Source organism: Branchiostoma belcheri, unplaced genomic scaffold (genome assembly GCF_001625305.1).
Source record: "Branchiostoma belcheri isolate BF01 breed outbred unplaced genomic scaffold, Haploidv18h27 scaffold13, whole genome shotgun sequence".
Classification (NCBI taxonomy): domain Eukaryota; kingdom Metazoa; phylum Chordata; class Leptocardii; order Amphioxiformes; family Branchiostomatidae; genus Branchiostoma; species Branchiostoma belcheri.
In genome coordinates, this window is record NW_017802713.1 from 2,564,508 (window position 1) to 2,589,578 (window position 25,071).

General features: G+C 42.3%; 3 protein-coding genes across 7 annotated transcripts in view; all 3 read right to left on the bottom strand.

The window, feature by feature from the left end:
• LOC109463824 (mucin-2-like) overlaps positions 1-2,343 on the bottom strand; it is a 4,159-nt gene extending 1,816 nt beyond the window's left edge. The window contains exon 1 of the mRNA XM_019760696.1: positions 2,221-2,343. The gene's annotated coding sequence lies outside the window, so the exon portion shown is untranslated. The remainder of the gene's footprint in view (positions 1-2,220) is intronic.
• A 1,206-nt stretch (positions 2,344-3,549) lies between these two features.
• LOC109463830 (beta-microseminoprotein-like) lies at positions 3,550-14,825 on the bottom strand. 5 transcript variants are annotated; one of them, XM_019760707.1, is made up of 5 exons: positions 11,527-11,659; positions 10,702-10,801; positions 10,376-10,504; positions 4,067-4,207; positions 3,570-3,851 (listed from the first exon to the last, which is right to left on the bottom strand). In XM_019760707.1, exons 1-5 carry the CDS (start codon positions 11,531-11,533, stop codon positions 3,728-3,730), a joined length of 501 nt encoding a protein of 166 aa, XP_019616266.1. In that variant the 5' UTR covers positions 11,534-11,659; the 3' UTR covers positions 3,570-3,727. The 5 variants fall into 5 exon arrangements, with proteins under 5 accessions (XP_019616265.1, XP_019616264.1, XP_019616266.1 ...); XM_019760706.1 differs by lacking the exons at positions 10,376-10,504; positions 10,702-10,801; positions 11,527-11,659 and adding exons at positions 5,363-5,467; positions 8,463-8,508 and having other exon boundaries at positions 3,550-3,851; XM_019760705.1 differs by lacking the exons at positions 10,376-10,504; positions 10,702-10,801; positions 11,527-11,659 and adding exons at positions 5,363-5,467; positions 7,850-7,929 and having other exon boundaries at positions 3,550-3,851.
• Positions 14,826-15,965: 1,140 nt separating this feature from the next.
• LOC109463847 (neurogenic locus notch homolog protein 3-like) overlaps positions 15,966-25,071 on the bottom strand; it is a 9,940-nt gene continuing 834 nt past the window's right edge. Inside the window, exons 2-11 of the mRNA XM_019760724.1 lie at positions 24,704-24,770; positions 23,572-23,619; positions 22,154-22,273; positions 21,497-21,817; positions 21,019-21,150; positions 20,470-20,583; positions 19,690-19,742; positions 18,842-18,970; positions 17,602-17,721; positions 15,966-16,877 (exon numbers count right to left, since the gene is read on the bottom strand). Coding sequence (XP_019616283.1) covers positions 16,707-16,877; positions 17,602-17,721; positions 18,842-18,970; positions 19,690-19,742; positions 20,470-20,583; positions 21,019-21,150; positions 21,497-21,817; positions 22,154-22,273; positions 23,572-23,619; positions 24,704-24,770 — 1,275 coding nt within the window. The 3' untranslated portion in view covers positions 15,966-16,706. The remainder of the gene's footprint in view (positions 16,878-17,601; positions 17,722-18,841; positions 18,971-19,689; positions 19,743-20,469; positions 20,584-21,018; positions 21,151-21,496; positions 21,818-22,153; positions 22,274-23,571; positions 23,620-24,703; positions 24,771-25,071) is intronic.

The following is a 25,071-nucleotide window of genomic DNA, read 5'->3' on the forward strand; positions in this document are numbered from 1 at the left end:
AGGTTTACGCTAACGTCTGGCCGGTTTAAAGTTCAGAGGTTGGCTGACAGCTGGTCTAACCAGTTCTGGGGGCCTAATGGGGGAGGGACCAGCTTAAGAAGATCCCATTGAAATCTATGCTAAAACCACTAGAAACAAACACTTCAAAACACATTTACTTTTATCTCAAACCTCAAGTCTTTACCCCACTGGAAAGCTACATTTGTCAGGTGTCTTTTGGTACAAATAGTGAAAGTTCAACTCCGGCGTGTTAATGAGCTACAGCTAGAAAATTAAAATGAGACCAGGATTTCACCCCCTGGCAAAGTAGAACAGTCCACACAGATAACAAGTATGTAGAGGTCAATAACAGGTCAAACCATGGAAAAGGTCACACTTTTTAGCCATATTTTAAAAATATACATTCTTCTGTCCTTCTTACCAGAAAACTGGGCCTTTCTGAGCAAAATTTGCCCAGGAAAAAAATTATCTAAAAAATATGTACCAAAATAAATCGGTGTACACACTGCTAGTTCTGCGCATGCCGATTAACTGGTCCCTCCCCTTAACCTTGCAATTTACTTTTGTGTACATTGTGTACTTATTTGAGGGAAACATAACTCTGATGACGAAAACATCCCATAGTTTTCCCTGAAGCCATACCGAACTTTACTTAAGAACACGTAGATAGAAGTGATAGAGGCGAGGGAACATTTTTGGCCGAAGTAGAATAATTTGCCGAAATTGTTTACTTGTTGTTACTCAGAGATTTTCAACAAAAGGTGTCAAAGTGATCGTGAGATAGCGTCCTTCGCAGACTTGTGGGGCGGCGGCGTATTTTTTTTTTCGGTGAGAGACGCGAGTTATGCCGCAGAGGAACGGTTTTGCCGCCGAGAGAGTTTTGCCGGGGAGAAAACGGTTTCGCCCCCAACAAGCCTTGGCGGGAAAAAAATCGTCCCTCCGCGGCACTCGCGTCGCTCACCGAAAAAACAAAGCCGAAAAAATAACGCCGCCGCCGCAATTTTCCGTCTCGTAAACGGCCGATGCCATTTGAAACGGCCGCTGCCATTTCGCTGAATGGTCGATGCCATATCCGAGCGTCCAAAAACTAATAAAAAGAAATATATACTATAAAAAGCAATATTCTAATTGGAAATATAAGGGAGGGTCATTTAGAATTGTAAATGTTAGTGAAAAAAAACAACACAAGGTCGGAATCGAACTCGGGTCCAAAAGTGCAGCTCTAAAACCCTATAACCTACACCCTAATCTATACCCTAACCTCTAGACCACAAAACATCACGGTGTGGTTGGGCCGTGCTGGTAGCCGTTCTAGGAAATGGCATCGACCGTTTCAAAAGGCGACGACCGTTTACGAGACGGAAATTCGCGCCGCGCCCCTACAAGTCTGCGAACAAGGCTAATCATGGGATACTTAAAAGTTTCCTCTTTCCTTCCTAAACTGGCGTCTGAGTCCCACAGAAAAAAAACCTTCTCCCTACATTCACAAGATACTTTACCTTTTCTCGCCACCGTGAGATTTGAACAAGATACATGGCGACTTACTTCTTAAGTACATTTCAAATGTCTTAAGAAGTATCTTACCAGGTTTGCAGTGTGCTCTGGCAAAATTACGGGACTTGACTTCACAATCATTGTTAAGTCTGGAACTGTTTACAAGTTCCTTCCCAAATTGATCGATTGGAGGTGAACACATAATGTATTGCTTTGTTTTCGAAAAATAAAACCATTTTCCAGTTAAGGCCACACCAAGTTAATTTTATGGATGACGTCCTTTGGAGACCCTAAATCTAATGCGAGAGGGCGAAAAAAAACAAGAAGGGCCCTAAAAAACAAGATGCCTAGATAAGAAATATTGCACTGCTGACAGGACCGTCCTGTCTGTTAATAGTTCCAAAAACGGCACTGTTTTGGAACTATTGATAGGATTTTATTCAGTGCCATTTTTTTCATTTTTGTTTCCATTTTTTAACCAGGCACGGGCTTTCGGCGTTACGGGTTTCACATCAATCTGACGATTTGCGGCACTGTCGTGACCCTTTGGTCATATTTACAGGAAGCGGAATTTCTTGTTTTTTTCCTAGGAACAGGCCAAAATCAATGCGCGCGCGGACGTCATCCATAAAATTTACTTGGTGTGGCCTAATACTGCACAGAGGCAAAGACATATTATTATAACCTCCTTGGACAGATCAAACTTCATGCAAGAAGAGCACCAACCTTTGAGGAATATCCAGTACGCCGAGCTGAGTCACTGTGTCTCCTCACCAAACCCTGTAAACATGAAACGGAGCCCAGGCCTTTTATACTTCCTCAGGTTGGACTTGGCAAGGACACTACAGAAAATGCCAGCGTCAGCAGCCTTCTTTTGTGAAAAGGAAATGTGATGCTTGTGCAGCAATTTTGGGACTTCCTGTCGGCCAGATGGTAGCTATCAATGTGAAAACTTCCTCGAGCTCGTTCTGCCTAATCTTGCTTTTTTTTTTATATATATTCCGAAACATGCAATCACAAGACGTGGTGACGGCACACTCAAGTTTTTTCAACTTATATTAATGCCGCCACCAACACAGGGACAGTACAATACTCATTTACACCTGAGCGAAGTGAGGAAAGTCGTGTAAAGTGCCTTTCCCAAGGGCACAAGATCGGTGGCATGACAGGACTCGAACCCGGGGCCTCTGGTTCCGAGTCGAGAACGCTGCCGCTCGCCACACGACCCCACACATAATCTTGCTTGTTCTTGCCAAAAATACCAATATTCAGTACGTTCCAATATTGGTCAGTGGGGAAGATTGTGAGCTTTCTGATGAGGTTGTAGGTTGTCCTGAGGAGGTTGTAGGTTGTCCTGACGCGGTTGCAGGATGTCCCGACGAGGTTGTAGGTTGTACCGAAGTTAATAGGTTGGGATATCTTTTGAATAAGTTTTCCTAAAGTGTAGAAAATCATTTGGCAAGTCTTCGCCTCGTTGATGAGAAGACAGGTTTTCAACTCGAGTGGTTGTGTTTCGAATCTTATTTTTAATATTTTTAATTGGTATGAATCTCCAGGCAAGAAGAGCACTGACCTGTGTCTAGGGAATAGTCAGTACGCAAAAAGCTGAGTCACTAATTCTTCTTACCAAACTCTGTAAACATGAAACGCGCCAGGCCTTTTCTACTTACTCCAAGTGGACTTGGCAAGGAAACTACTCCGGATATATGAAAATGCCAGCGTCAGCGGCCTTGTTTCGTGAAAGGGATGTGTGATGCTCATGCAGCAGTTTTGTAACTTCCTGTCGGCCAGATGGCAAGATGCTTGTTTTTGCCAAAATACCAATATTCAGTACGCTCCAATTGGTTGGTGGGGAAGATTGTGAGCTTTCTATCATATGGCTAGTTTTCTGTTGCTACAACTCGCTCGGTCCTTTTAGGAAAGTACAGCTTTATAGAAAGCCGGCGTAGACTAGACTTAAAAAAGATGACAATGTTCCCACGGCGGGGAAGCTTGTTGAAAGCATATTTATTATGTCTAGACAACCGACTAGATTATAAAACGTCTCCGTCTCTCTCTCTGTGTCTCTCTCTCTCTCTCTCTATCTATCTCAGTCTCCCTCTCCGGACGACGTCAGTTATTAAAAAGGTACGGAGTACTATTTCTAAGTAAATACATGCAAAGTGTTGGTAAGTTTGGTGTCGGTGACGAAGTTTCGTTGTGGGGACCGTGCGGTTGTTGTCGGTACTGCAGCTCACTTCCCGTGGATTTGCGGCATGCCGCAGGGAGAGAACGGGTCGTTCGCGTCCACCATGTCCGGCTGGCAGTTCTCATCCACCACCATCAGGCAGTGTTCGGGGACCATGTACGTACCGGAGCTGGAAACACAAGGACGGATTTTCTAAACATCGCAAAATCACTGTCTTCGGGACTGGAATGTTGAGATCGAGACAAAACATCTTAGATACAATTTATTTATTTTTCCATATTCCAAAATTTCATTACTTGGCATTTGTGTTGGATCAAAAGTCTTAACTTTAAACATGTAACTACCAACACAGATGAACTTTCATAATAGTATCAAGGTACATACGCGGAACAGAAGAGCCCAGCATCACTACAGGAGCACTGCTCGCAGCCTGTAGTCTTCCAGCTGCTGCCGATCATCATCTTCTTCCCCTCCCACTCACAGTAGTGCGTGGTCACCACACGCACGTTACCCTCGGGGCCGTACCTTTGGGAAGAACAGCAATTTTCAGAATGGCCTAAAATACGATGGCCCACAGCGACAAATGTTCTTTCCTAAGGCCACACGAAGTAAATTTTATGGATGACGTCCTTTGGAGACCCTATATCTAATGCGAGAGGGCGAAAAAAAACAAGAAGGGCCCTAAAAACAAGATGCCTAGATTAGTAATATACTAAGAGACGACAAATGTTAGGACACAAATTGAATGAGGTGACTCAGATTAACAATTCTCCTCATCATCAAAACAGCAATAAATCAGGTGGAACAGCAGTTGTCGTCCTGTCCTGTTTTCGCGTTACGGGTTTCACGTCAATCTAACAATTTGCGGCACTGTCGTGACTCTTTGGTCATAGTTACAGGAAGCGAAATTTCTTTTTTTTTTCTAGGAACAGGCCAAAATCAATGCGCGCGCGGACGTCATCAATAAAATTTACTTGGTGTGGCCTAATACATTGTCCATTTGCATTCCTCCTAGCCTTATGAACGTACAAGTATTCAGTTTCATCTCAGTACCCATAAGCATCGATTCGTAAAACAAAAGCATCCAATTTTTATGTACTGTCGTAACCCATCTCACAAAAACAGTGGATTCAATAAAATCAATCATAGGGTTCATTGCACAGCCGTTGAAAGCTAGTTGGGCCATATTGATGTGATTATATGGATGACATTCTCTGGGAACCTCAAAATTGATGCGAGCGTGCGAATAAAAAAGTTTCCTTCATTATGAAATCAACGTGGTCATGAAGGTTGTACAAATGACTAAACACACACTGAATAATAGACTTCATTTTCATTCCTGCACATTTTCTTCTTGTTTTTTTGGAATGGAGTTTGGCATTCTGCGACATAAGTATCGTTTTCCATCTTTTTTTCAATTTACGGCACATATTTGCTACTTTTGCAGCTACTTTGTACGTATGGTCGGTTTTTCTTTTGGAAACAAACGAAAATTCATGCACGCGCGGATGTCATCCATATAATGAAATCATGGCCTAAGTATCGAATCGTATTCAAAAAAGCATGCAATTTTCATGTATTGTGGTGTCTTTTGTTCAGTCACAATAGTTAGAGCTATAGAGACGTCTGACTCAGAAGTCTTTTTTTTTTTTTGCAGATTTCAAATATCTAATGTCTTACAGCCTGTTCTCGCTCTGGAGCTGTGCGAAGTATGTATATCCCGCAGTCATCCGCCAGGTGGCGCACATCACCAGCAGCAGTGCGATGAAAACCTTCATCTTCTCACTCTGTGACCATGACGACATACAGAAAGTTAGAAAAGTACTCTCCAAGCAGAGGTTGGAGACGGTAAACGGCATCATCCTTCAAGCTTTGCTTGGAGAGGTTAAAAAGGCCCCCACAACTAAGCCTGGGTACTTCACGTCCGCTCTCACAGTCACTACCACCACCCACGACTGAGGGAGCGGACTAAACTAACCAGGATGGTACCCAGCAGGCTACCCACAACTGGCCTCTACCCCCAGCCCCCCAAAGGATTATAGTTTGCCGATGGTATGTCATCTGTCCATTTGATTTGGCCACTTTCTACGCTTTCCAGACAGTGTCTGAAGCCTGGTATGGGCTAGCTTCAAACTAAAGAAACACTAGTTTGATAGCATACGTCGGTGAAGGTAAGACATCCAGGTAATAAGATACGCCAAAAAACTGTTACTCAAGCAACTGGATATGATTTTGGAAATGGTCAGACGTTTCAGGTAGCATCCATTACATTTCGCGATCGTTAGTGACACTAAGATTTTTGGCGTAACTAGATTATGTTTGTGAAGTGAGCCACATATCCTTCAATGCCTAGTGGGTGATTGATTAAGCCTAGAAAATAAACCAATCAGATGCCAGGTGCTGACGTCACTAATTCATGATAGCGTCAACGGCTGACATTTACAGACGATAGAGACCCCAACCTTCAGTCAATATTTCCCGCCAACAAACTCCCGCCATTTTAGCCCTGCACTCTTTTATCCTTTCCGACTAGAGGCGACTAACCCTGGGTGCCGTTTTCCTTCGGCAGCCAAGAGCCCTTCGCCCGCCTATCTAAATTAGCGCCACGGAGGAGTTGAGCCCAGGAGAATTCGTCCGGCCCTAGAAATAGCTCCGTGGCGCTAATTTAGATAGGCGGGCGAAGGGCTCTTGGCTGCCGAAGGAAAACGGCTAACGGCCCGATACTAGTTAGGCACCCAGGGTACCCAGAGAAGCTCCCTTTGTCTACACAGCTGCGGTTTTCTCAAGTTATATTCCCTTTTTGAGGCCGATTTCTACTATTTATTCAGCCTGCTAACTCTTGTGTGTTATTTCAACATTTGATGTGCCTGCCTTCGGTTCTAAAACATGTTATTAGTTTTGAAGGAACACCTCTAGTTGTTTATCTTCCTTCGAGAGAGGGGGGGGGGAGATAGTGTAACCTACATTGTTTTGAGTAATATGCTACAGTTTTCCCAAGTTATACAGTAACTTACTGGCACTCGGTCGCAAGCCATGCATGGTTTTGCAACGAAGTGCCGCCGTTGGACTTGACTTGGGTTTCCACACAACGCTCCTTTGACTGAAATATCGAGAGTGTTGTGTCTGAAATTTTCGGAAGTCACAACAACACTGACTGCACAGTGTGCTTTAGTGTACATTAGGTACCGATCTGAGAGAAACATATCCCCGAAGATAACATGTCATAGTCCTCCCTAAATCAACGTCTAAACAGAGGCGGCAGGTGGTCATATATATGAACTAGCATGTCTATTTCTGCTCCATAGAATTTTCCTTAACTTACTACATTTTGTAGAGGCGAAAATTCTAATTCAGAGAATTGTGAAAATGTTTCATCAGTTAAAGTTTGTTGAAAATACTTCTACCTGACTTAAAGTGGTAGGTATCATCACTCACAAATACTATAACATGAATAGAATAGAAGATGAACAACACTTTATTTTCGACTGTACTTTATATTCTAATGAAAGATTTGTCCTTTTTAATCATATCAAAGAGAAGTTCCCATACTTTGAACACCTAAGTGCAAATGATAAATTTATATTTTTGATGCGTCTAGACAAACCATGTATCACAAACATGATCTGTTCCCACATCTTCAATTGTACAAAAAAGCGAGAAGAAGTTGACCACTCTGTATTAGCTCAGTAACTAGAACACTTTGTATTAGCCTAGTATGGTACCCTTGTATGTTCCTTATACATTCGTAACATGTATGTCTAAGTCAAGTAGTGTATCTTTTGTCTCCAATTTTCTACATATACGTCTGTAATGTGTATGTTAGGTCTTGACCTGTACCTTAGTAGCTCGTTGTGGCATGAATGTACAATAAAGGTACAATAACAATTTACCCAATGTGATAGCTTGCTTATCTAATTGTGACCGAGAAATGTTCCAAAGGCAAACAGGCAATTTTGAAGTGACAAAGGAATCCTCAGTTTTCTCTTTGCTTCCTTCAGGGGGCGTATTGCTGGCTTCAGGCCACCAGAAAATTGTCATCTTTACTTCTACATCTACATCTTTCGGAAAACCTTCTCGCTACATCTTCAGGAGATACTATAACATTTTTTTCGCCACAGATTTCAACAAAATACAGGTTGACTTACCCATGAGGTACAAAAATGTCTTACCTTGAGTGTGCTGTCTTCTGGTTCTGATAATCAGTCTTAGAGGAATGACTCTGAGTACAGCCGCCCGTCAGACCAAGGGTGCCAGAGTAAAGTGCAATATTTTACGGAATACAGTGTAATTGTACGGAATACAGTGCAATTTAACGGAATACAGTACAATCGTCTTAGTATACAGTATAATTTTACGGAATACAGTGCAATCGTATTAGTATACAGTGCAATTTTACGGAATACAGTGCAAACGTATTAGTATACAGTGCAATCTTACTAATAAAACTGCACTGTACACTCGTGAAATTGCACTGGATACTAATACGTTTGCACTGTATTCCGTAAAATTGCACTGTATACTAATATGATTGTACTGTATTCCGTAAAATTGCACTATATGCTAGTAAAATTACACTGTATTCCGCAAAATTGCACTGTATTTCGTAAAATTGCAGTGTATTCCGTAAAATTGCGCTGTATTTCGTAAAATTGCGCTGTATTTCGTAAAATTGCACTGTATTTCGTAAAATTGCACTGTATTTCGTAAAATTGCACTGTATTCCGTAAAATTGCACTGTATACTCTGGCACCCCTGCAGACGCCGTAGTCTGTCTATACACACCTGCGTGCTAGGAGAAGTTTGGATTGGCGTTCACGCGGCGCGGCGCTCGCTTGGCGGTCGTTCCTCCTCAGTTGGTTTAGACAAATATTGTCAGGAAGTCAGAGACAGGCGGTGTTTTCAGCTGGACACTTCTGACTTTTGCCCAAAGTAGAATACTAGATGTACCGTGTCTGTCTGACGCTGCTGTGGTGCGATTCCATAACGTTGTAATATACTACAGAAGACGCCTTCACCTAAGGCCACACCGACTTAATATTATGGATAACATCCTCTGAAGACCCCCAAACTAGTGCGGCTTTGTACGTATGTACCGAGCTTCGGCAGCCTGGGTGCCGTCCTCCAGAGTTACCAAAGGCTCCGTATTGTCGCTAGCTACCATGGACTACCCAGGCCTAGAGCCAGGCCAGAGGCTCGGAGGACGTATATATCTTAAGCATAAGCCAAAACCTACGCAACTGCTTGCCCTTACCTTCAAGCAAATGTTTAGCGATGTGTGCCTTTGCTAAAAACCTTTCTATTTCTAACCTATACCAAGGGTTTTACATGTGACACCAGTCGCGCTAGCCTCCTTCGCAGACTTCTGATGAGGCGGCGTTAATTTTTTTTCGGGGAGCGACGGCTTTGCCGCCGAGGGATTTTGCCCGGGGGAAACGGTTTCCGTACTCCCCGAAAAAGAATTAACGCCGCGCCGCCGCTTCAGAAGTCTGCGAAGCAGGCTAAGTCGCGCCATTTTGGATTGCAATGTTGGGTATACAATCATTATGGCGTCGATGAAAAGACTCTATTGAATAGTAAGGAATCAAAGAAGTCGCATCTATTTCTATATTTAGTTTTATTCATGTCAATCCATCTTAAGAATGTTAAGAGTGTCAAGTGTGGTTGTCAATTGATCTGGTCAGGTTGTAGGTTGTCCTGACGAGGTTGCGGGTTGTCCGGATAGGGTTGTAGGTTGTCCGGACGAGGTTGCAGGTTGTCCTACCCGGTGATGGCCCAGTTCCCGCCGAAGTCGCAGTCGGAGTACGGGTCCTGGGCGTCGACGATAAGTGTCTGGCAGGTCTCGTCAATCAGGATCATACAGTGGTCTGGGACTGCGTACACACCGGAACTGGAAATAATGTCGTAAACATTAGCACTGTCTCAAGCTTTCGTTTCTTTGTTTGTTAATTCTTGCTTTGTCAACTGAACACGGGATAATTCTCAGATTTTCATGACGTAAAAACGTTGGCCTAATAAAAATAGCCTAAAGAACACTAATATTTCAACATAGACACTAAGGCCCTGTTCAGACGGAGTCAGTGAAAGCGCTTTACATGTGGTTTCCACCGAAGCCGGTTTTAAGTGGCTCCATCTGAACGGTCCAAATCACATTGAAAGCGCCTCGATACCAAATCACTTCGAGAGGTGGTTTCGAGCCGCATCGCGATTTGCGTCTGAACGTAATGTGATTTCAAAGTGACTTCGCCTGGTCATGGATTACGGGCTGATATTTCTTTATTTATATGCAATAAAATAAATAACGTGGCAGCAACTTAATGGTCGAATAATGTGTCCATTCTAGGGCGAGCTTCACCGCCTCTGGCGGGACCACGTCGGCATTCGTTGGAGGTTCGCTGGGAGGGGGGCACCAGCAAGCAGGTCGTTGACCTCTGACATTCATAACACGCTACCTTGCGTGTTTTCATCAAACAACAATTAATGTAGATTAGGAGAATCGTGATCGGGCACGGTTTGAAAGGAATGTGTGGCACGTGGACCAGATGTGAGGAATGTGAGTTACCCGAATCGCGGTTTGGTCGGTTTCATGTGAACAAGGCCTATGATTTCTTACCCAACCGAGAAAAGCAGCTAGCGGGTAAAACTTCGTATGCTAGCCAGTGAAGATAGCTACCATGGCCATGTTTCCAAACTCACCTGGTACAATGCAGGCCGTTACCGCCACAGGCACACGTCACACAGTCTGTAGTCTTCCAGCTGCTGCCGATCATCATCTTCTTCCCCTCCCAGGCACAGTACTGGGTAACCACGGGACGGCTACCGTACCTTCAAAGATAGGAAATAATTCGAACATCAAGATATCAGACCTCCTTGAAGTAGTTGAAAGTAGTAAATTTCACGCTGATTCAGTACATGTTCCACGGCCACTTTCTTTATTGTTTCATCTTATCTTTTATTCTCCATCTTTAAGTGTTAACGAGCCTAATGGCAACTTTGGTGAGGAAAATGTTTTGACTACCTACATGGTTGTCTCGCTACTCAGAGGCTCGAAGAATGCAGCTCCCTCTGCCTCTCGCCAGGTAGCGCACATCGCCACAATCATCAACACGTACACACCCATTCCTGTGGGACACAGAAGGAAATACCGAAGTTGATAGGTCAAAATATCTTTTGAATCTTGCAAAATTTTTCCCAAGTATCGTAGCTGTTTTTGGTTAAGTTTCGAATGTTATTTTTCAATCTTGAAAAAAATATGAATCTATGTACAGTATGGGCTACGCGCAAGGCTTAATAGTTAATATATATGCACGCATTAAATATTCCAATTTTGTCAACCGTTTCTATTTGTTAAATGTCTTAAAATCGCCTAACCGCTTGAATAACGTTTAACTACTACAGTAATATTATCGACATGGTTGTCGTCAAAATACTACTAGTCAAATGGTGAAATCGCCATCGACTAAAATTAAGAAAGAAAGGAAAAAAGAAAGGTCTCCCGTGCCCTTAAGCAGAGTGTAGGGTGGTGCCCATGTCCATTTCTGTAGCCCTTGGGCGACACACAGTTGTGCTAGGCACTACAGCAGGGGGCTGGTCCGCTGGTAGTGCTGTGTGTTTGACCTTCCCACACTCTTTCTCATATATGCTGAGTGCTAAGCAGAGAAAGAAGTGTGTACCATTTTTAAAGTCTTTGGTATGACCCGGCCGGGGTTTGCACTCACGACCTCCCTGTTACAAAGCGAGCACTCCACCAATTAAGCTATTGCACCGGAATATCGATAAAATTAGTGGCGGAAAAATGCACTGAAAGTCGTTTTTTTACCTAAAGAAATTAATCTGAATCACCATACCTGACATTTCTGTGGTTTGTGAGTCTGTAGCCCCGGGCCAAGTGATTTAACAGTCACAGATATCACAGACTGCGAGCTTCAACACGAAGTCCGGGTATTTTTATGTCCAGTCGGTGAGAAAGAAAACATCTGTATCTACATCGTAAGACGTAATTCCGCTTAGTGATTATCGTTATCTAAATACGTTCTACAGCAAACCGGACGATGACATTTCTTGGCATTTCTATTTGCTACCATAAGGCCATGTTCATTTGATTATATGGATGACATAATCGCGCGCATGAATTTTCGTCCGTTCCTAAAAAAAGTTTTCGACCATACTGTAGATCGTACAAAGTAGCTGCAAAATGAGCAAATATACCGTAAATTTAAAAGAAAATATTGGAAAACGATACTTATGTTGCACAATGCCAAATATAATGAAGACTTTATTATTCACTATGCCAATAAAATACGTGTTTAGTCATTTGTTCAACCTTCATAACCACCTAGATTTCATAATGAATGCAACTTTTTGGCGACGTCTCAGGGAGGAGCCTAATGGTACAGTATTGTGTGCAGTTTGCAAGAATTCTAGAAATGTTACAGGCATTTTGTCCACAGGAATGGAATGTCCACAGGCATGTCTCTGACCCACATCTATGCCCACATTCCTGGAAACCCTTGGGAAGACCTCTCTTCCCCGGATGGCCCTACTTTCTGTGACCCAGTGGCTCGTTCACTATACACTCAGGGGAGGACTGCACTAAGTCTTCCTCAAAATCATGAAATGATGGCAGTACCATACAAACAATAACCCTAACAGCAAGCACCGTCGCCATGGCAATGTATGCTTTCTACTGCCATTGCCAGTCTTGTTTTGACATTTTTTTATTCGCACGCCCGGATCAGTTTTGGGGTTCCCAGAGGATGTCATCCATTGAATCCCAACAAGAATGTCTGAAACATGTCGAAAATAAGTCAAAGCCTAAACCAGTGCTTGGATAGTAGCCTTAACCTTCAAGCAAATGTTTGACTATAATTTTCTCTGCTAAAACCTTTCTATTTCTAACATATACTGTTTTTTGTCTATGTATACGTTACTGGGTACAGGGTGATATGACGTCACTCGCGCCATGTTGGGTTAAAGTGTACGATGGGTATACACTCATTATAGTGTCGATGAAAAGACTACTGAATAATAAGGAATTAAAGAAGTCGAATGTATTTCTATTTTTAGTTTTATTCATGTCAATCCATCTTAAGAATGTTAAGAGTGTCAAGTGTGGTTGTCAGTTGATCTGGTCAGGTTGTAGGTTGTCCTGACGAAGTTGTAGGTTGTCCTGACGAAGTTGTAGGTTGTCCGGGCCGGATGGGGTTGTCCTACCCGGTGATCATCGGGCCCAGTTCGAGTAGTCACAGTCGGAGTACGGGTCCTGGGCGTCGACGACATGTTGCCGGCAGGTCTCGTCAGTCAGGATCATACAGTAGTCAGGGTACCCGTACGGCGCGGGACTGGAAATAATGTCGTAAACAACAGAACATATTCAGCACTGTCTCAAGCTTTCGTTTGTGTGTCAGTTTGTTTGTGTATTGATTGGCTGGTTGGTTGGTTGGTTGGTTTGATCTTTTTGATTGATTTGATTTATTGAGATTGTACAGTACAATACACATCACACATGGGACACGGGCAGCTGTTGCTGGTGTTGTGTCCCACACATAGAACTAATACAGGAAAGACAGTTCTCATTTTCACTTGAGTTAAGTAGGGAAAGTCGTGACCGATCTTGTGCCCTTTCCTAAGGCCACGTGTCAGGACTCGAACCCGGGACCTCTTGGTTCTGACTTCCGAGTCGAGCACTCTGCCGCTATTCCACACGACCCCACCACAAATGGTGGTTGGTTGGTTAATTCTTGCATTGTGAACAGGGTGATTCTCAGATTTTCATGACGGAAAAACGTTGGCCTATTAAAAGAGCTAGAACATTTCAACACACGCAAATTTTAACACACCCAACCGAGAAATAAAACCTCATATGCATGCTAGCCCGTGAAGATAGCTACCCGAGCCAGGCTAGTGTTTCCCGTTGATCTATCCATACTCACCTGGAACAGCGAAGACCGTTATCACTACAGGTACACGCCCAACAGTCTGTAGTCTCCCAGCTGCTGCCGATCATCATCCTCTTCCCCTCCCAGGGACAGTACCGGGGTTGAGGCACGGGACGGGTACCATACCTTCAAAGTTAGGACATAATTCGAACATCAAGATATCAGAACTCCTTTAACGATTCCGCACAATATTTTTAATATCCTTGATGTTAAACTACCACGCTATGTTTATAGTATGGAAAACTATGTCGACAATTGTTGAACGTTACTTGTATAAACTTGTATATGTACTAATAGTATATTAGCCTACAGTGTTATTTTCACTGAGTATGTAAAATTCGGCGCAATTCAGTGTATACTGCAAGGCCAATTTGTCCCGTGTTTTTACCAATAAACTATTTACTACTTACTACTACATGTAAGTAGTAAACTAGTTGAAAGTAGTAAATTTCAAGCTGATTCAGTGCATGTTCTACGGCTACTTTCTTTATTGTTTCATCTTATCTTTTTAATGATCTCCATCCTTGGAGTGTTAACGAGCCTAATTATAATGGCGACTTCGCTGAGGGAAATGTTTTGACTCTTGTTGTACCTACATCATGGTTAACTGGGGACTCAGATTCGCTATGAATATAGCTCCCCCTGCCTCTCGCCAGGTGGCGCACATGGCCACAATCATCAACACGTACACACCCATTCCTGTGGGACACAGAAGGAAATACCGAAGTTGATAGATCAAAATATCTTTTGAATCTTGCAAACCTTTTCCCAAGTATCGTTGCCTCGTTGGGAAGACAGGTTTGCAACTCGATTAGTTATGTTTCGAATGACGTCATTTTTCAATCTTGAACAAAAGGAATCTATACAGTATGGCTTGATAGCTAATATATATGCATGCATTAAATATTCCAATTTCATCAACCGTTTCTATTTTCTAAATGTCTTAAAATCGCCTAACCGTTTAGATAACGTTTAACTACTACAGTAATATTATCGACATGGTTGTCGTCAAAACACTCATAATCAAATAGTGAAATCGCCATCAATAAAATTATTGCCGAAAAATGCACTGAAAGCCGTTTTTTACCTAAAGAAATTAATCTGAATCACCATACCTGACATTTCTGTGGTTTGTGAGTCTGTAGCCCCGGGCCAAGTGACATAAGTTATAACAGTTACAGATATCACAGACTGCGAGCTACAACACGAAGTCCGGGTATTTTTATGTCCAGTCGGTGAGAAAGAAACATCTGTTGATTATCTACATCGAAGACGTAATTCCGCTTAGTGATTATCGTTATCTAAATACGTTCTGCAGCACACTTGACGATGGCATTTCTGGGTGCACGAGCGTTTCTATTTGCTACCATAAGGCCATGTTTATTTGATTATATAGATGACATCCTCGCGCGCATGAATTTTCGTCCGTTCCAAAAAAAAAGTTATATACGCCGTAAATTTAAAAGAAAATATTGGAAAACGATACTTATGTTGCAGAATGCCAAATGAAATGAAGAGTCTATTATTCACCATGCCAACAAAATATTACTCTGTTTAGTCATTTGTTCAACCTTCATGACCACCTAGATTTCTAGCCTGACTAAATCTGCACTCCTAGCGGCCGGCCTGGTATTACACAGCTTCTGGCGGGCCGGCCGCTAGGAGAGCAGATTTCGTCAGGCTACTGGATTTCATAATGAATGCAACTTTTTGGCGACGTCTCAGGGAGGAGCCTAATGGTACAGCAAGAATTCTAGGAATGGTACAGGCATTTTGTCCACAGGAATGGAATGTCCACAGGCACGTCTCTGACCCACATCTATGCCCACATTCCTGGAAACCCTTGGGAAGACGTGTATGCCCCGGATGGCCATACTTTCTGTGACCCCGGGGCTCGTTCACTATACACTCAGGGGAGGACTGCACTAAGTCTTCCTCAAAATTATGAAATGATGGCAGTGCCATGCAAACAATAACCCTAACATCAACCACCGTCGCCATGGCAATGTATGCTTTCATTGCCAGTCTTGTTTTGCCATTTTTTCTATTCGCACGCCCGCATCAGTTTTGGGGTTCCCAGGGGATGTCATCCATTGAATCAAATCAAGATAACTTAATTATGAAAAAAATGTTCAATTACAATATTGTGAAATTGATTTTATTGCCACATCTAACACTAAAATTATGATGTTTGAAACATATAAACAAATTCAACATGTCAGGCATACAGTCTTTCCTTCATGATAGAAAACAAAATAAAATTCAGTAACAGTAAAAGGTAAGGTTAGATATAGAGAACATATTAGATATATACATGTAACTGCAACCATCGTATAACAAGAACAGGGTCATAAAAACTGGCGCAAATAGCTAGACAAAATCCTTTTGTGATTTCAAACCACGTACACGGGATATGTAAACGTCACGAATGCTTGTGGTTACGTCACAATATTTACATGAAAACATCATTGTTTTTAACGTAAAATAGTTATAAACTGTTAAATAGCGGACAGTGTTACTAGATAGTGGTCACATCCACACACACACGTTCAGTTTTGATTTGAGATTGTGTATTGGGTAAGCCACAAAAAGATTGACATTCACTTTTCAGGCACGCCAGAGGAAAAAAAAACATCACTCAAACACACGTCACAACAGAATGTCAACTGTAATTCAGTTGATCCCGACAGTATACGAAGATTTCCGACGCCCACCCGAATAGACCGATCCAGAATGTCCATAACATTCAGCAGTTCAATCCATGAGATAAAGGCACTTAACAGATCAACCAATGAGAGCACGGCAATTAGCAGTTCAACCAATGAAAGAAGGACAATTGGTGGTTTGACCAACGAGAGAGCTACATTTCTATGTTTTGACGGAGGTGAGTGGGGCTTAAGGATAATGGAAATTAGCAGTTCAACCAATGAGAGAATGGCAATTAACTGTCAAATAAATGAAAGAATGGTAATTAGTGGTTCGACCAATGAGAGAGTGACATTTCTATATTTTGACGGAAGTGGGCGGGGCTTGAGGATCGGTCTACAGGTGGCGACAACCTCTGATGTTGACCCATCTCCGATGCCGTCCTATCCGTTGAGGATGACAGACAGGACGGCAGCGGTCAGCAGCAGCAGCAGCCACGGCGGCGGACCGATGTAGGCAGCGCCGCCGGACCCGGAGTCAGGGAGCACGAACACGGCGTTACCGGTCAGCAGGGCGCTGTTACACCGGTCGGAGGTACAGCACCGGTAGCACACCTGCAAGTCAAAGGTATCGCTTTACTTAAATAACGGTCCTTTATCTGTTTCAACAAGTCTAATGTTTTGTGTTGTGTTGTGTTGGAAATTAAAGTTTAAACGGCTTCATAATGACTTTTACCAACTGTCACAGATGAACTTAAATTCTCCTGCTTAGGCTTATAATAGAATATTGACTACTAGTAGAAAAGTAAGTTTTGCGCTGATCGACGTAGTTGTTTCAAATAGAAATAAGTAATAGATTTTAATACCATAGAATATGTATTATGGTGTTCAATCAGTTCGATCAGGAACTGTCTATATAAAGATGAAAGATTTTGGCAACGCTCCAGGAGCAGAGCCCATTACGTTGTACTTTGGCTACGATATGTTTGTGTACCTACCTATGTGCATCATTTGTTTTACTATGGGTTGAATCTGACAACAGATAGGGAATGATTCTTTTTGAATATGTGGTTTGTAAAGTTATAGTGCTAACGCTATACTGATGCTGTAACGTTACATGAAGTAAAGAACACAAAAACTTCATTCTCTATTTATTGTCAGATTCGACCCATAGTAATTTAATGTTGAGCATAAAATGCCCCCAACACCTCAAAACACACTGAAAAACAAGATGTTTAACGTCAACAGGATCATTCCGATGCCTTCCTATCCTATGAAGTTTAGACCCCTGTTTTCGCAAGGCATTCTGGGGATGGGAAACTCGTGAATTTCGCGTTACCTTGGTGTCTCCATCTTCCTGACAGTTCTCCAGGGCGAGAATGTCGTCACACTCCATGTTGTTGTACGCACAGGAACGCTGGTAGGAGACAGACTGGCCGCCGACAGCCGTCCGGACAATCTGACGTCATAGACCATAGAATACTTTTATGTTTATGTTTATTAGGAATATCCGTTAGTAATACAGAGTTTGTTTACTAGTCTTCCCGGAGTCCTTTACATTTAAAATATGAAATATAACCAATTACAAACTTATATACAATTATATACAACAACAACAGCTTAAATAGCAGTATAACGATAACAATCTTAACAATCATATTGTCATAATTGTCATGAGAAATGTGAAGGAAATCGTACGGAAATGACAAAATAAAGTATTCTTGTTCCCTTTTCGTTTCTGAACGATTCAATTTAGGGTCTCCAATGACGTCATTCACTCGCCATGTTCACGGTAACTAGTTGTTACCAGAATGGTGGCAGAACGTACTGAGTATGCGCAATTGCAAAACCCGGATTATTTTACGGTTTTCGTTGGATGTTTGGTCAACGTTCCATCAGAATTTTGCATGTTGCAGACGATGTCTTTTTCGACACAACATGTGAAAACTATAGACGGGGTGTCATCTTTAAATACGCTAATACGACCTTAAACAAGACGTTCTATCGAAGTGCTATGCACAATACGTCACGGGGTTTGCGCAAGCCCATTACGTTCTACAGGCGTGCTGCCATTCATCAGTTTCCCATCCCCAGAATGCAATGGGAAAACTGGGGATCTAAACTCATTTGCATAGGACAGGAAGGCATCTAATGATCCTGGTGACGTTATACAGCTTGCTTTTCACTGTGTTTTGAGGTGTTGGGGGCATTTTGGTGTCGAATCTGATAACAAATAAAGATTGAAGTTTTTGTGTTCTTTTCAACATGGAACATGTGGTTTGTGACGTTACAGCATCAGTATAGCGTTACCACTATAACGTTACAAACAATTCATTCCAAAAAAAATCATTCTCTATTTGTTGTCAGATTCAACCCATAGTAATTTAATTAACCTTGAGTATAAAATGACCTAACACCTCAAAACACACTGAAAAACAAGCTGTTTAACGTCACCAGGATCATTCCGATGTCTTCCTGTCCTATGCAGATGAGGTTAGACCCCCTGCTTTCGCGTTGCATTCTGGGGATGGGAAACTGGTGAATGACCTTGCCGGAGTGTCCTTCTGTGCGTTACTTACCCAGCATGCCCCGCTGCTGCAGGCCTGTGTGGTGTTGGTGGTGTTGTGGAACTCCTCCGGCAGCGTGTACTGGGCCACGTCACAGTGGTCGTCACTTGCCGAGTCACACACGTAACACACGGTGGGAGCCTACAAAAACACAAAGAACGTTATAAACGTTATATCAAACTAGAAAGGTAATATTTGCAAAGCAAATGCATAATGCTTACCGTCGCATATGGTCTGCTCTGCTAAGTCTTACTCAAACACATTCATATGGCAAAACGAGAAAACGTAATTAATTCCTGACACAATTTATTACTACATTGTATTAATAGAGTTAGATAAGTATAATTAGTGTCTCTCTTTTGTTATACATTGTTTATGAAGCAGACCAGATTCCTATTACAGTTAGTAGAACTGTTAGATATTCTCAACACCACCATATGTGTATGTTAACACCACAAACTATGTATGTATATTTTGCCATACGTTGTACCCGCTACATCTGTTGCGCAACAAAGTTCTTCTTCTATATATGGTGACAGGAGTCTAAATCCTCCTGCTATAAAATTGCAACATGAAGTATCCCAACGCCAGTTACCATGGTAACAGACATCTGGTTCTGGTTATTGACCTTTCGTGTTTGGAACGGAAGAGGAAACAGAGCAAAAACGATATGTTTTCCTTCGGTAAACATAATGACCATGTATGCATAACTCCTCGAATTTGTGGCACAGTGATTGTCATTTATACTACCTTATAGGCAACAGTTATCATATTCTTTTACGTCTTCAAATGTTTCAGGCGCAACATGTTATAAAATTTCTATATAGTTCTAGATAGTATATAAGTTGTATTGGTCTTACCGGAGTTGGATCTTCCTCATATATGAGGAACTGTTCTCGAAAGTAGGGCAACACTGAATAAAGAAAAAAAAAAGATGACGAGAATGTACCATGGATGCTGGCCACAATTGTGAAAGAATTTACTCGCAAACACCAACACTTAGAGATGTTTCCGTTATTTTTAACTCACATAGGCCTCATCCGGCCCTTCTTCAGTGTACTTTTGAATACTACTAGTATCGACTTTGGTTGTAGTCGCTTAGCTGGGTATATAAGGAATCCCACTATGCTTCTCAAAAAGTACTAAAAGTAAAGACACACTCTGATGTTCTTTGGAGTACAAAACTTTTGTGTTACTAAATATGGTTGTTTGCCATTTATACCACTCAGATTAGGCCACACCAATTTAATTTGTTGGTTCTCGGATTCGCCTCTTCATTTTTTCCTGATTTGCAAAAAAAAAAAAAAATTTCTAGAATACAACTGCAAAATGCTCATATTTTGTCCCTCGAACAAGTTGAAAACAGTCCTTTTCTTGCTAGTCGTTACAGTTATTCCATCTTTCAATGCAGTGGTATCATTAGAAGTTCAAAATTCATTGTTTAAATTTTAAACAAGCCTTTTGTGTTGACTTCATACCTCCTATCGTAGCATTTGGGGCTATAATAGGATGCCTACATCTGTTTTTATTTTTATTTTTTTTCGCCCTGTCGCTTCATATTTTTCCTGAAAAAATCCGAGAACCAACAAATTAAATTGGTGTGGCCTTAAGGTAAAAAAAAAAGAGCCTGCAGTTCCCACCTCGCTCGCAGTGAGTCCCGATCGTGCCGAAGATACACTCGCAGGTGTAGGAGTCGACGCCGTCCACACACGTGGCGCCATTGAAGCACGGACGGGATTCGCACTCGTCAGTATCTGACAAGAAAATATTTGGAAGTATTAGTCTGAACTGTAACGGGTTACTACGTTTGTTAAACTGTTCTACATGGGTACCTTTTCACGAATGGCTAATGGACACTCCTCTGGCCAATGGATACTGTCTTGCCACCGTATGATCTGCTTGGAGATAACCTTTTCATCCTCTCATGTTTCTGTATGTCGAGCGACGGCCCTGACGTATACAGGACATCGGCCGTCCTTTTCGAGTTTGCTGCAGCCTCCGGCCAATCACGTTGATGCATAGGACTAGGATGCAACGTGATTGGCTGGTAACATTTCCTCCAACAACAAAAAAAGTGGCGGGCCTATCATGAGCGAGAGTGTACAGTTAAGTGACGTAATCAATTGGCCAATAGATATGCAATATCGTTCAATATCTGAACACCGAAAGAAAAAAAAAATGGTGCTTACTGTTTTCACAATTTGCCCCGTAGAATCCCGACAGACAGTTGCAGAGGTAGTACGGCTCGGGGTACCAGTAGTTGGAGTGTTCGATGCAAACGCCGCCATTTTGACACGGGGAGGGCGGGCCACATGGCGGGTCTGCATGTAAAGTAGTTGCACGTGACGAAATGAACCAATGAACGAGACCGACGTAAAAGTACATACATCCAATCAAAACACGAAGCATTCTGAAAGCTCAAACAGTCGTCGAACCTTTCTTTATTGGTCTCGAACTGGTTTTGATAATAAACAACTATTGCCCTGCTGATAGTGTTTCTTCGATTATGGTATGCGACACAAGACTTCAAAACAAAATACCAAGTACAAAAATAATAAAAAACCGTTCCCCCTAGACTAGTAGGCTACAAACACGCAAAAAAAATTAACGGTTGGTAGAAGTAGTAGTGGTAAAACAAGCTTAAGCCAAAACGCCAAAGCAACTTACCAGCGGTGCACCTTATTTCAAGTTGCGGCTCCTGTGTCCATTCACCATTCCCCCAAAGGTAGAATGGCCCTGCGCTCTGTTCAGGATATTTGTGCGGGTTTTCCGCCACCATCATCGCAGGAAAAGAGCCTACTGTGTTTCCAAGCAGCCAGAGGTTCTCGAATGCCATGTAGAACAGCCAACAGTTAGAACAGTCGGTCTTCTTGTAGAGGTCCCGCCCGTTGAACTTCTCTGTCTCGCGCGTGTAGAGGCCGAGGGTGACGTCGTTACCGCTCGCGGGTCTCTGTCCGTCCGCCGTCGTGATGCGCAGTGTAGGACAGTCTGCGACGGAAACAGAAGAAACTATCTCATACCAGAATTCCAATTATCAAACTTCACCTTCGTATTCCCGATCCCAACCTTCCAACAAAGTATTATAAAAACACATCCAAAAACAGCAAAAGTTATCCTGTCAAATATCACAAAGATACAGGCACCACACCCCAAGTTATAACAGGTTAAAACTGCCAACCCCTCGTACCTAACACATAAGGTACTACTAAACTATTAGAATCAAACATATTAAAAAAGAAAGGATATGGATGAGCTCAATAGATGTTTACGTATTATTATATCTACTTTAAGATTAACGTTCACGACTTGGTTGAGACTACCTACCCCGTGTTTCACAGTTCGGTCCAGAGTAGCCGTACATACACTGGCACGTGTCGGGTGCGCCGTCCTCACCGGCCAAGCACAGGCCCCAATTCTGACAATAATCCCACGGACAACTCTCACCTGTATAACGAAAACAAACAACAAACATGGAATAACCACTGACGACCTCAGTGGCAAAAGATAAATACTGTACATTAGACTACAAAAGCACGTCGGCAGAACGTACTGCACCTGCACGAAACACCTTAATATTGTGCATAGCACCTCGGCAGAACGTCTCATATAAGGTCGTATTTGCGCATATAAGCTTAACATCCTGTCTGTAGTTTCCAAATGTTATGTCGGAAAAAATACGGTCTGCAACAGGCAAAATTCTGATGCAACGTTGACCAAATATCCAACGAAAATCGTGGGGGTTTTGCGCAGGCGCAGTACGTTCTGCCGACGTGCTGACTACAAAGGCCGTGTTTATGTGAAGTCACCCAAGGCGCTTTACATGTGGTTTACCCCGAAGCCGGTTTCAAGTGGCTCCATCTGAACGCTCCAAATCACATTGAAAGCGCCTCGATCCCAATCCGCTTATAGGTGGTTTCGAATCGGTTTTCCCGCATCGCGATTTGCGTCTGAACGTAATAATGTGATTTCAATGTAACTTCGCCTGGTCATGGATTACGGGGTGATATTTCTTTATTTATATGCAATACCAAATTTTACGTGTCAGCAACTTAAAGAGTAGTAATGGTCAAATAATGTGTCCGTTCTAGGACGAGCTTCACCGCCTCTGGCGGGACCACGTCAGCATTCGTTGGAGGTTCGCTGGGAGGGGGGCACCAGCAAGCAGGTCGTTGACCTCTGACAATAATGACACGCTACCTTGCGTGTTTTCATCAAACAACAATGAATCGTGATCGGGCACGTTTTAAAAGGAATGTATGGCACGTGGACCAGACATAAACACGGCCAAAGTGTATTCACGTGACGTCATCAATTCGTAAACCGCCATATTATTGACGTACAATTTGTATGTCTATTTACGGTAAAATCAATGCGCGTGCTGATGTCATCCATAAAATTTACGTCCTGTGGCCTAAGTAACATTATACGTCAAGGACGGGATCAACATACTTCTTTCTTCCTCTAAAAGATTCTATCTGGCTCATTTCTAGTGAAAGATTTGCGGTGCAGGTTTCTGCCGTATCGAGTGATGCCTGAACGCAGAACTACACTTGAAAAGATCGCCCCTGTCATGCTCTTTTAGTCAGATTACAACACCTTAGAGTTAGCGGTCCACATGGTGTGAAAACATGGGTTGTGATGTGGCAAGTGGTTACCTTGGTGACGAAAATGCTTCAAGGCCCTGATCACATACGTCATACATACGATCTTTACAGTGATATAGAGTATACTAAAACACTTACCTCCGCCAGATATACCACCGATGTCGATGATATCCAACTGAGATGAACCTGGAAATAAAAACACAATTACACCCTTCACAAAATATTCAGGTATGTACATGAAATATGACAAATAAACAAGTACATAGCAAGAGAATAGAATGGGTCTTTAAAAAGTTGAGTGCGCACCGTACAGTCCAAAAGGCCTACAGTTATTTCAAAATTTGCTTCCATCCTAGTTAAAAACATTTGATACATTGGACGAAAATGAATTCTAGTGTTTAGGATCTCAGCATATTCACTTTAATCTAAAAGGTAAATAAGTTCGCATTTGTACAGGTTTTTCCACAGAAAACTTAAGAGTCGTTGCATTTGGAAGAATAGTATACTTTTATTTTTTATTCTAAAATATATGAACTTATTTTATATCAATTGGGAATAAATAACCTATAAGTACTATATTGATATCTACAATTTTACTTGATTTAGTTAAATGTAATATTTCAACCTAACATTTTATATCTTATAAGTGGTAAGTGATTTTATGTGGATTGTGATCTTTGTGCACAAGTAGGTACAGTAGCAGTACATTAGTAAAAGATCAGTGCAGTTCAGTCCCCCTGTCAAGGGCTTCTGCGATACTGTACCTTTGGAAGTTCATGCAATAAACCAGTTATATTTCTTCATTTATTTCTTAGGCCACACCGACTTAATTTTATGGATGACATCCTCTGAAGACCCCCACACTAGTGCGCGCGGGCGAATAAAAAAAACCCAACCGACCAAAAATAAAAATGCTACTAAACCACAGGAATACGAAGCTGGTAACGTTACATGTATTGTGACTTTGCGGCAGTACATAGCGACGTACTCTACGGCAAGACGGCACATGCTGGCTTTTAGCGGAGTTTATGAATCAGCACTGTACGTATGCACTGAGATCTTCAGTCGTGGAGCTTCGGTAGCTTGGGTGCCATCCTACAGAGTTACCGCGGCTCCCTATTGTCGCTACCTAGCATAGACTACCCAGGCCTAGATCCAGGCCAGAGCCTCGGAGGACGTGATCATTTTTTTTCAGGACAGGCAAAAATCAATGCGCGCGCGGATGTCATCCATAAAATTAAGACGGTGTGGCCTTATTCATATAACTCACCGCATCGAATGACAGCAGCCAGGACCAAGAGTCGCCACATCATTGCTGCATTTTGACCTGGGCAAAACTACAGACAAACAAAAACATGAAATGAAGAACCACCAGATTGTTGCATACCATACAGACACACATCGGGAAACAACAGTACCCGAGTTCTGTTTTTCAATTCTAGTTATCTGTAAGAAAAACAGAAGTATGGATCAGATACATGACATTTTTCGGTGTGATAGTGAAGTGATTCTTGACTAGGAACAGACCCTGACAAGAAATTTTCCTTTTCTCCAAGCAGAGGTTTGGGTTTGGGGTTATTTTAGCGTGTTTTTAGGCTTTTTTATCGGGGTTTCTTTTTTGCACTGGAATATTTTTTT

What these genes read in the sequence shown, in the direction of transcription:
- LOC109463830 (XM_019760707.1), bottom strand. An exon ending in AACGGCCTGCATTGTACCAG is followed by an intron (nt 4,208 to 10,375) that starts GTGAGTTTGGAA and finishes TTCTTCCCAAAG; the next exon opens with GTACGGCCCCGAGGGTAACG. An exon ending in GCTGGGCTCTTCTGTTCCGC is followed by an intron (nt 3,852 to 4,066) that starts GTATGTACCTTG and finishes TTGTGTTTCCAG; the next exon opens with CTCCGGTACGTACATGGTCC.